The sequence below is a fragment of the Amphiura filiformis genome, chromosome 13 (assembly GCF_039555335.1).
Source record: "Amphiura filiformis chromosome 13, Afil_fr2py, whole genome shotgun sequence".
NCBI classification, from domain to species: Eukaryota; Metazoa; Echinodermata; class Ophiuroidea; order Amphilepidida; family Amphiuridae; genus Amphiura; species Amphiura filiformis.
In genome coordinates this window covers 65,025,230-65,037,738 of record NC_092640.1, presented here as the reverse complement: position 1 = coordinate 65,037,738, position 12,509 = coordinate 65,025,230, and the positions used below count along the sequence as shown (strand labels likewise).

At 37.0% G+C, this 12,509-nt stretch overlaps 1 protein-coding gene across 2 annotated transcripts in view; it reads right to left on the bottom strand.

Annotated features, from left to right (window-relative positions):
• Positions 1-4,367: 4,367 nt before the first annotated feature.
• LOC140168649 (uncharacterized) overlaps positions 4,368-12,509 on the bottom strand; it is a 46,519-nt gene continuing 38,377 nt past the window's right edge. Inside the window, exons 1-4 of one of the 2 annotated variants that reach the window (XM_072192061.1) lie at positions 9,077-10,045; positions 7,685-8,170; positions 5,802-5,898; positions 4,368-5,587 (exon numbers count right to left, since the gene is read on the bottom strand). In XM_072192061.1, coding sequence (XP_072048162.1) covers positions 5,371-5,587; positions 5,802-5,898; positions 7,685-8,170; positions 9,077-9,119 — 843 coding nt within the window. In that variant the 5' untranslated portion in view covers positions 9,120-10,045 and the 3' untranslated portion in view covers positions 4,368-5,370. Of the gene's footprint in view, positions 5,588-5,801; positions 5,899-7,684; positions 8,171-9,076; positions 10,046-12,509 lie in introns of those variants that run through there. The other variant, XM_072192060.1, reaches the window with a different exon arrangement.

The following is a 12,509-nucleotide window of genomic DNA, read 5'->3' as shown; positions in this document are numbered from 1 at the left end:
GCACGCAATAAATAATGGGTGGAAGGTGGAACCCCCGACCTCGGGACACCGCAGTTTTACATCGGGGACACCGCAGTAATGGCGAAGTCGGATTGGTGTATAGTCTAGTCAAATTAAGACAAATAAGGGGTTAACCCACCACTAATTGCAACAGAATCCATTTAATCACCATTCATTTCAGAAAAGCATATTAACACATCAAAAGTCCCCAAAATTCCAAGCAGTGTAACAGTGCCTGATTTGCATAAATCCAAAACGGGCGCATATATTCGGGGTGAATATCTTGTTAACAACCATACCAATGTATTACTATCATCGTAAGGATTCAGAAAAATATAGTTTGACCGGTATCCGACAGTTCTTAAAATATAGGCAAAAAATCGAAATGATAAAAGTTGCATTGTTTTGGATGCTTTGTTACACAGGTTATACCACAAAATAGGTCAAGGTCAATACTGCTAAATGGGATTTGATCTTCTTTGTCATGTTACCAAGGTAGCAAACCACCTGAGATATGACAAACTATTCTTTTTATTAAATGCCTTTGCAAGTGGAACAATATGAGACCATTTTTATCAAAATCAGATAATTTTTCATTTTTGGCCTCCTGCGGAGTCCAAATTTTGACATTTGACCCTTTCCCGCTATAACTCAAGAAATGTACGTCGGATTTTTTTGCGAACAGCAAATGATTCATGATTCGGCTACTTATATTTCATATGTGCCAATTATATGATTGATTGATTTATCGTCAATATTTGGTGCTCCTGGAGCACAGCAACACACTATGACTCTGGAGCACAGTACTCATGTCGCACAAGAAAAGCATAAGGGTTGTGGTTAGGGAGAGTACTCCAGGAGCACAATGGTTAGAGTTAGATAATGCCCCAGGAGCTTCCACGCTACCGGGTGATTTAATTTAACAATGTCCTAGAAGATCAATTATATGGTGTCAATAATATGACTTTGTGCTCAAGAAGCACAATATAATGCAATGCTGTAGGAGTACAAAGTGTTGGCGATTACTCAATTTTGTGGAATGGAATTATATGACGCATACGTATAATTCACAGAGGTTGATGTACATAGACCTCTCGATCACTTTTACAAAAAAGTTCAAAAAAAGATAACTAAGTCGAAGCCAACCAATTTGCATGTACTATATGAAAGATAATTGTACAAGGATTACTTGGCGACTTCAAAATTTGAAGAAAAAATTCGCCCTCGGTATAAAAATCCGGTAAAACTTGAAAATTTATGAAAATTCAGCTCAAAATCCAAGATGGCGGACGTAAAGTGAAAATTGTCAGAAGAAGAAAACTAAATCGAAGCCAAGCCATTAACATGTCTCACATGATAGGTAATTGCATACAGATTAATTGGGGACTTTAAAAAATGAAAAAAATTGGTCTTTGGTTTCAAAATGCACAAAATGGCAAAAATCCAAAATGGCGGATATACGAACAAATGATCAGGGCCAACACAATTCTGGACGGTTCATTGGTATCTTATCATTCAATATTTTTACCATCAACCAAATCTGATTTCTAGATCAATGTGTGTGTGTTGTCTCTTAGACTCGTCGACAGTGCCATCAAGAGCCAGTATGGACTCGGGATAAAATGAGCGCACGGGCCCCTTGATCAGCGATGACATGCAGCCGGGGTTTCATAGGGGTGTGGGGTGGGCGTGTTAACAGCAGTGTCGTAAAATAATGTCTTTGTGATTGGGGTGAAGGCAAATGAACACCTGTTGAACTTGAAATGTAGCGTGTTTTAGCTGTCATAATTATGTTGAACGAATTCTGTGATCTGGCAACTTTAAGTTAAATATGAACATTGAAGGAGACAAATGCGCGCGAAGCGCAGAAAATCACTAATTTCAAGCTGAAATGATCAAATATGAGCATGTACAATTTGACGGCTATAATATTAGCCTAAAGTTAGTCAGAAACACTCCTTTGCATAACATTTGGGTATGACCATGATGACTGGATGGAAAAGGCCTATACACCGGAATTTCCGCTAGACATGCTATAGGCAGGCTCTTAAGGCCTCGTATCCATAGGCTGTTCCCTTGTGGCGTGTGCCCTTGTTCCGTGTTTACTTTTTCCCATGTGACCTGCCACACAGACAACGAACCTTTGTTTTGCTTAGTGGCCGTATCCATATGTTGTCTGTGTTGCAGGTCACATGGGAAAAAGTAAACACGGAACAAGGGCACACGCCACAAGGGAACAGCCTATGGATACGAGGCCTTATAGACAGGCTCTTTATTCCTCGACTGACATTTTACTTCGGTCTATTACTTCCATGGAGAAATGTGCCCGTTAGAAGGACTAAATTTTGATCAACTTTACACTGAGTATAGCTAATGCCAAAGTAAATTTTCTTCAGAAGAGGGTTGGGTTCTGGGTGTGGGCATATTCGTGCTGAAACACTTTCAGTCTAATCTCATCGTAACGTCTCCCATTTACAAGAATATTCCAATTATTAAGCTGCACCCCGCCATGGAATAATTGGTAGGAAAAGGCACTATCTCATTAGCATGAGCTGCACTGTTATTTAAATAGCGTATTGTTATTTAAATTTGGCCTCAGCTCGTATAGATGGCGCTAGTCATGGCATGCAGACAGGCGTGTTTAATTGATGCATAAATTACTGTTCTGTATATAGGTATAACCTGGTATATTTTGTACACGATTTCTTTATAGGCCTACATCAATGGGGGTGATATTAAATGTATTAAGTTTATAAAATGTGACATTTACGTGCCTTTTTATTGTCTGTAGTGCAGAGCTCCGCCGACTGAAGCAGCTTGAAGCTATAGATGGTGCCAGCGTGGCCGTCCCTGGCTGCATGTAGAATTCAATTCCAATTATATTGAATTATATCAGATTCATTTCAAGCAATGACCATTGGTCTGCTTTTGAAAAGAAATGTTAATTCCCAAAGATGTATAATCGAGTATCACAATGTCATTATATTATGTCAAAACAGCCGTAGATCTTAAAATGTTCAAGGACATTGGTTACGTAATTTCCACAACGGCGTTTGGTGATAGACCTATGAATAAGGGATGAAGTGGTCTTCATTTCTGATCGGTCAGATGTGGTGTAAAATATTTTGACTTGAAATACTACTTGTATTTCATACCTTCTCGAATTTCCATCGCATTATTGACAGCAAGTCCTATAATTTCGACATTGCTATTGTAAAAAGTCATTCCCTTCTCAAATTAGCAGACTTTCAATAAAAAACATATCGCTGGTGCCTAATGGAAATACCAGTCCGCCATTACGGGTGCAGAGGTCAATGGTCTCAGCTCTCATGGCGGGCGCACTTTCAAGCTTGGTACTCGCATTGAACAGACAAAGTTCGCATACTGAATGGCAGCTTTATTTGTCAACCGTAATTAACATGATCAAGGGGTCAAACATGAATATTCATAACCGATCAATAACTGGACTCATTTTCTACCAAGCAAACCAGCGGGATTTGTCATTGCTTTGCGTGTTTAATAGAACAACCGTGAGTTTAGTGTCACCCCCTTGACCCCGCCCCTCTGGTTTCTCAACGTATTCGTTATATCGAGGATGACCATTGTGGCAAACGCAGACAGTAACATAATTCAAGTTAAATATTTATTAGAAAGTACGAACATTGCGGGTCAAAGGCTATCTTTCTTGTATTGTTAATACACGTCTCTTTTCTGTGTTTTTATGGGCCCGCTAATCTCTTTTGTTTGCTTTTTATGGGATGTAAAAGAGATCTTATAATAGAACCGTAAAAGACAAGGAAACGATACCTTAATATCTTGATATCTTAATGGAGCTGTGAAGAGAAAAAGTAAAAAGCAAAGAAGAGATACCTTAATGGGCCAGTAAAAGAAATGAAAAGAGACCTTAGTTGGCCTGTATACGAGGGGCAGTCAGTATGTAATGAGAGTTGCCTGGTAACCCCACATATGAATTATTTTCAATACAGTTCTATGTGATCGTATAAACACTGTATCCTTGTCTTTCAAACAACACATGTAGATATTTTATCACACCTCGCCGCGGGGCCTCGCCTAACGCCCGGCAAAGTCATGTTCGCATTGCTTGTTTGCGTTTCGGCTTAAAATTGATTCAATATCTGTATTGATAATGGAAGCAAAGTGAAAATTTTAAATCATAAATATATATTTTAATCTTTATTATATAAATTACTATTAGGGCTATATCATTACTCAACTGCGCGGACAATCCCCGTAAATAATATATAATAGTTTGATATCGTTGTGGTCCCCGCATATTACCAAAACGCATCAACAATAAACCGTCCACATCTTTCTTTTATTCTGTCTACAGAGGGCGACATGACTGATTTATTTTTTTTCATAGAAAACCCGTTTTTGTTTTGGTCGCTACTCACGCTCGGCGAAACGCGTAAAGCGCTTCACTTACCAGATATGAACTGTTTATTGTAATGTGATGTTCGGCATACATCAGCATAGGCGATGGTCACTATTAAAATTAATCTTAAAATATAAATTTGTCATTAGTAAGATCCATACTGTGTAACTTAACATATTTACATACAATAGCAAAATATTCTGGTTTTTAGAATTTTTAACTTCATCAATCTAGCTAATATCTTAGGCACAAGAGGAGCTAGAGAAAGGTTTGCTTGTTTTCCGCGTCAATTTGTTGCCAAGAGTACACTGGCCACATAACTTAAAGTGTTAACATTTTATGTACAAGAGAGCAGTTAGTGTTACATAGGTATCCAATGGCTTTTCCACCTCCGTTTGTTGCCAATATATCACAAACTCCTTTTTTTCTCTCTCACTCTGTCCACAATCGTTATTTCTGTAATTTAATATAATACATACATTTAATTTAAAAGATAATACACGGACGTTGACTCGGCGTGTGTCACTTAGACTGACGCCCTCAGTCAATAACCATGCAGCATTACATAATATACATGCGCAATAGGTAGACGACGAAAGATTCAGTCTAGTATGTCTAGGAGGAATGCAAAGAAGAACGTGGTAAGAAACAGGACCCAATTTGAACATCTTCAAAGGTACCACCTCAGTCTGGTGTGTTTCTTTTCCATGGATTGAATCAAAATACATTTCAGTGGCCAAAAGAGTGTCAACGTTATTTCAAATACTACTATAAATCTATTATACTGCACGTTCGATATTACTTCTCATGAAAGCTCATGAAAGTCTGGCGCCTTATCTATATATAATGGGGTATATCAACATAAAAATTTCTCCCTAATTTTATTACTTTCTATAAGCCACTTTGTGAATAATTAACCACTTTAAAAGGACTTTCCATTGCTTCAATAGTTTCAATCGCCTTATAAGTTTTTATTAAGAAACCTCTGTATATATTCCCTGGTATATTCCCGGGTCATCTTTGCCTGTCGTATTAACATAACCCTCATTGTCTAGAGTCCCCAGAGGAATCTCATACGGCGTATTGTTAGTATTATTGCGTTGAAGCTCCGCTGATGTAGCATTTGGATCTCTTGTCATGGGTGGCAGATGAGAAGAGTGGTAGGGGTCGTTGTGTTCGTGATTTTGTTTCCTGAAACAAACAACGGATAGATGCAAAAGAGTATTACTCTACTTTGCATGTTAACATATTGTTATGATTATTCTGCTCAGAAGCAGTACTTCTTTGATACAGTTCAATTTACTTATTGTGTATCTTATCAGGCTGCACTGCCTCCTGGTGTATTAACACTAACTTTGCAATATTAACATTAAAAACTGAAATGCCTTCAACAACTTCAACATACCTTTTACAGTATATTGCAATGGCCACGACGGCAATTATCAAGATTACTCCACCTCCTGCACATACAGCAATGACTACAATAGTCGTTACAGTTTTACCTTGAATTGAAAAGTATCGATAATTAGTCCATTACAATGATTTTATACGTCGAACCGCTGACGACAATCATATTAATTGCAACAACAGATTGAATCAGAGGATGATTTAAGGAAGCCCCATCATGCATTGCAAAAGTATTATCACTAGAGTTTCAACTGCCACTTTGCTTTTCAAATCCCATTGAACTCTGTGCAAAAGATGCTGTTGTAAAATTGTTTGTGTGTCATTATTACTTGGTCGATTTCAGAATAAAAGTGATGTGTGTTTAAAGGATAATTCACACCTTCTGTAGATAACATAAAATGTGAAATCGACTGGCATAAAACTGGTGTTTTTATTGTTGACATAACTGTCCAAATTCAAATTTAACCACACTTTTGTGCTTTGTCTTGTCGATTGGCCATTTTTGGTACCCACACTGGGCTAGCGCAGACCTGGTTTTTCTTTCTTCCTCTAGTTTGTCAACTTCATCGGTGACAAAGAACTCCATTCTATCAAGCAGTGTTCTAACCACACCCAATTTTTGGTGGAGGGGGTGTTGCGATGCGAAGTTCAAGTATTGATATGTGTGCGTCTTTTTACGGTAGATCAACAACTTTACCGAACCATCCGTTTTTATGATGATAAGGATGTCCAGGAATGGAATCTGGTTATTCTCTTCTTCTAAGTGCGTGAATTCGTGGGATCAACCGTGTTGAGATGGTCTGTTAGTTGCTGCGTGGTTCCTTTTTTGATGGACTTCAAGGACATAATCAACATATCTTCTACACATTTTGGGCTTACAATCCATGGGAGCGGTGGCCATGGCTTCTGTTTAGAGCCATTCCATAAAGATGTTGGGAATGGTCGCACTACAAGGGCTCCCCATGGCGGCTCCAAATTTCTGCTTATATATACTTCCTCTGAAGGAGAAATATGTAGTAGTTAGCACGAACACTAAGAATTCCATAATGTCATATATGCTCAGATTTGTTCTTTGAGTCTTGTCGTCCGAAAGACGGTTCTTGGCGAAAGCTTGACCAATTTTATATATTTTACGGCAGTTTCCTACTTTTTACTTTTGTATTCATCATCACACTGCCGACGCAGCTCTTTACTATTGGTGACGATACTGCGTGTCTTAGTGATAGGTGTATTTGTGAATAAAGACACGCAGAGCAATTTGGATCAGAAAGAGGGGCACTAAAACTATCAACCATGACGAAGGCATCCACTCTCTAAATCACATGTATGTATCTGTTAAGAGCTGTGCACCCTAGGAATGAGACATTTCGCGGGAGAGTAGGCGAATTATCACATTTCTGAAGAATTCACCCGACCTGGGTGACAACACTGTCTAAACAGTGAGTAGAACTTGGATTTGTCCACATAAATTGAATTTTTTATGACTTTATACAATCCTGATGAATCTATTCCAAGACCCCCCAAAAAGAGTCTGCACCTTGCAAACTATTCTTAACACAAAAATCTAAAATATTATTATAATTATAATTATAATTATAATTATAATTATAATTATAATTATAATTATAATTGTAATTGTAATTGTAATTGTAATTGTAATTGTAATTGTAATTATTATATTGTGATGTGCATGAACATCAATTTAACGAAGGATCAATTTCGTATAGATAATGTGACAAATGGTGTACATTGTTGCGGCGACTTCTTTTTTTCCAAGCACGTTGACATTATGATACAACACAAATTCTTTAATTTAGTTTACTTAGAGAAAACGTTTTGGAAATACCTTTAAATAATTGCTAAAATTAAAGATACTCTTACCTGATACTACTGCTGAAACGGAAAAGGTAGAATAGAAGGTTCGTATTGGAACAAATGTGTAATTTACTGTTGCATCGGTTAAGGATCCGAGTGATTTGTAAGAGAACTGACGACTACCAGTATTGTGGTCAAGATATATTCCATGGCCACACGTGGAAGTAGGTGAAATGCAATTCACTAAACCAAGAACATCTCCTGCTTCAACTGCAATACGAGACAATTCGGGTACATCGTATTCATTAGCCACGCCAAGTGTCACCGATTCCAGAGGAACATCATTAACACCGACGACTTTGTACTCGCTTCCGATTGGTCGTAGAACTAATAGTTTGATAGGCTCTGCTCTCGTTGGAAAAAACGTCCACGTGATTAGAAGTCCATTACATGATATTACGTCAGTCGAGAACACAAAAATATCAGTGCCTGAACCCCGGACAGCTATTTGTGTGGACCCACGCGCAATGATATCTGGTCCATGGAAACAATCTGTAACATGAGAAAAAGTGTTATAAAATTCATGTAGCAAAGTAGCAATCAATTTCAGTTAAACAATTTAAACTTTATCTGCTTTCTCACTGAATATAAATATGATCTTATACACGTCAACCGATTACAAAAAAAAATTATGCAGTTGCACATTGCCCGGGGCACATTGTAATGAATTTAATAAAAATGGAGTTTAGTTTGATGTAGTCTGTTACGCATGCATAAATATGTATTTAATTATTCGATTTTTAAAGAAACATGATGTTCAATTTTCATTGATACCTATGCCTTCAAGTTAACCGATCACGTTAATTTCCAACAAGTATCCAGTTTAACAGTGTACTTCGGGTATACTTATAAATACGCTATTATTAATACGCACGTGACATCTACAAGTCGCCATACCATAGTCAACGATGTAAGGTACCCGGATATACACAAACTCCACATGCAAAAGTATAGGCGAAAATGACAGGTCGCAAAATAGTTGCATTTAGTGCAAAGGGTGAAATAATTTGACTCGAAAGATGAACTTTTTTTTGCGTTTTCCATTACGAAAAAAATTAACGACGGATTAGCTAGGTATAGCTGAGATAAAAACTAATAATTTCATTGATTTGTTCTAAATGGGCATGCCAATTGGCCATATCAATGACGTACTGGGATTCTTACGGGCATTAAGGTCAGAACTGTGTGCTCAAAATTCAAAATTCAAAATACATACAAATAATGAAATTGGGTATCGCAGCAAATAGACTCATACAAATTAAACGATAGTTGCAATTCACTTCATTTTTTCACCGAAGGTGACTATTGAGTGTGGCAATTATAGAAACTTTCAATATTGGTCAACTTGGTTCTTACATAAATATCGATTCTTTGCTCTATTGCACTTTTTTTACTCACCCTGTCGCTGACAACTTCGACACCACATCATTCCATAAACCATTTAACAACAACACAAGGACTTTGCTGCTTAGAAACGCACACCCTAGATATTCCGTAATTTACCGTCGCAGCCATGATCAGCTCCCCGGGTTTCGGGCGGGTTACATAAAGACAATTAGCAGTAAGTGAATCGAACACCTTATCGATTAAGCTAACATTGCGCTTTATAGAAATTTGCTGACCACTTTGACCCAAGACAAACAACATTTAGCATCATTCAGGGACGCAACCCAATAAAGGCACGGAACCCCAATCAGGTCCCCGATCTTCCTACTGGTAGCCCAGGACAATTAGCAGTACGTACCTTGTCCAGGGGAATCTCAGGCTAGCTCAATTTTTACACGAGCACAGAATTATGATACCATACGGTCACGGTTGTGTGACTATTTTTTAGTTTTTCAAACAAAACATGTACAACCCAATTTTAGGCTTAAACAGGCCAAAATACATCCAATATATTCTCTGAAATAAAAAGTAGCCCTAAGGGGGCGCAACACTAAATAAGCGTCCCATAGGATAACGTGTGATTTCGGCCTACTTCGAGCGCCATTCCTGGCGTCCCTGCAATCCTTGGCAAAATAAATTTGGTATCAAATTAAAGCTCTGTTTCTGTAGATTCCAAAACTTTTGTCGGCATATATCGATGACCGTTGATTTTTTCGCTATTTCGCGGTGCAAAAAATATGGCCTAAAAATATACTAAATTCACCACTCACATTCCAAAATCGGAAGTTGTCTTCATCCGCCACAGAGAATTGATTTTGAGATAAAATGTCCGTTTTTTTGCATGTTATCATTGAAGACACTTGTCGAATTCATATGAGCTGATATTGAGTGATTTAAAGTGAACATGTCGGTAGATATGGTCACTACAATCTCATATTCACTATGGACTATATTAGCCGAATTTCGTTCTTACATAAAATGCGGAGTGATTTAGTGTTGCGCCCCCCCCCCCCTAATGCAGATATTCAAGATGGCCGCCAAAATGATCGCTAAAACACGTTTTTTGACTACAAATACACTAAATTAACCTTTAAAACACATCTTATCCTAGAGTAACTCATGAGCTTCTGGGCCATTAGTTAGAACAACTGTCCTTATATTATGAAAATTCAAAATGGTGTCCAAAATGGCATTCAAAATGGCCGCCAAAATGGGCTTTTTGACTAGATTGCACTAAATTATTCTTTCAAACACATATTTTTATGCTAAATTTATGAGTAAGGGCTTCTGGGTCATTGGTTATTTGTTAATGATGATTCTATGCTTTAAAGTCAAAATGGCATCCAAAATGGCTTTCAAAATGGCCGCCAAAAGAGTTTTTGACTAAAGTAATTCGTGAGTAAGGGTTTCTGGACCATTAGTTAAAACAGCTGTCCTTAAATTATGCTAATCCCATGCTTTAAATTCAAAAAAATATAAATGACACTAGAGTTCAATTTATGGTAAATCAATTCAAAATATTATCCACAGTAAGTCAGCATTTGGGTAGCTAAAACTTGAACGAAATTTAATAAAACAAAAGACTCTGTTGTTGCAGTTTGTATTCTTTTGCATTTTTTTAAATTTCACTTTGGTATTGAGAAATTACTAGTACTTGAAGTAGCTTATTGCACTTACATGTACCATTGAGCTGTATGTCTATGCATATTATCTCGGACATATCAACATAAATTTACTTATATTTTATTTTGTTCTCATAATCTACATGGTGGTTACTCTAGCAAGGTAAAAGGCTAGAATTAAATGAGTAAACTAAATGACATAGAAAGTAACCCATCATAAAAATAAATTAATTTTCTTCATTGGGGCAACATCTCATATGACCCATTTAAACTCTATGTACACTCACAATACCTATTAAGATCCAGCTCACAGGATAGATAGATGATTTCCACAAATCGCCTTTATAATGTTGGATATGTATAGATATACAGCCTGTCTCAAAAAAAATTGTGCAAGTAAAAAGCGCCCTCTCTGGCAATTAGAAAATACCGTTGTGACACAACGCTTATATCATCGTCAAGAGCGTAGTCTTAGCTCGCAAATGCCGTTTGTTCTGTTCAATTAGCTTGTCTTAATCTCGAGATATGTTTAGTTAAAGACGAAAGGGTAAAATCACAATTGTGCCACTTTTACTAGGGAAGAGGGCTTTACATGTAACAGTGATAGCATCAAGTTTATCAAGAGTTCCTTCGTGAAATCAAAAGAATGCATCAATTACATAATACAAATTTTTTTGACTGTTTTGACTGTTTTATCATGATGCAGGAATGATGATTCTCTTTTTCCACTTAAAAAAGATTAAAAGATAAATAACTATTTCACATTCTGCTGTAAAAATTAAATACATGTGCATATCAATGATTTTATCATGGTAAATACTGTTCTCTTAGTGACTTAATATTATGTTTAAAGACAAACAAATATTTCGCACTTATACATGTTATAGGTTAATGAACGCGTATTACTTGTTGGGAGAGATATTAGACAAAATAGTGCACGCGTGCTGATGTTGATGCTTCTAATGCATGCACCCCGAAAGGGGGAGTGCATTAGACGCATTAACATCTGCTATCATTGATTTACATGTGCAGCTCTCTTCCCTAATAAAAGTGGCACAATTGTGATTTTACCCTTTCGTTGTTAAATAAACATATCTCGAAATTGGAACAAGCAAATGGAACAGAACTAACGGCATTTGAGAGCTAAGACTGCGCCCGTTACGTAGATGTAAGCATTATGTCACACCGGTATTTTCTAATTGCCAAAGAGGGCGCTTTTCACTTGCACAATTTTTTTTTTTTGAGACAGGCTGTATACAAAAAGAAGCTACACCATTATTTTAAATGCCATCACAGGTGCAATCAGATGTTCGCTAAAACCTTTAGAGTCTAGCATCAATTCTAGCAAAATTTCCATCAACATCAACGTCAAACAGCAATTACGTCATAATCATTGAAGGTGCCAAACCCAAAAGTGTTCCTTATTACAGTGGTTGCTTAAGTTAGGCTCATTCATTTATTTGTTTATTTACTGACCTATTTATGTAGTTGGTAGATTAGTAAGTAATTAGTAATATTCCATGATTCACCGGTTTATTATTGATTGTTGATAACTTGAAAACTTGATAGGTCGATTGATGGCCATTTCACATTATATTCCTAGTTTATAGGCCTATAAGGAACGTCTAATTGAATAGCATCGTACATTAGATAAATATCAGTATTGATTTATTCTATTCAGCAATATCAAGGATTACTATCAAACTTCTCACAGCTAATAGTTAGTTGGCCCGGGTTCGATTCCCAGCTCCACCTATTTTTTCAAGGCTTGAAAAAAAAAGCAATTTCTGAACTGCAAACTTAATTTGCGCGCCATCTGAGCT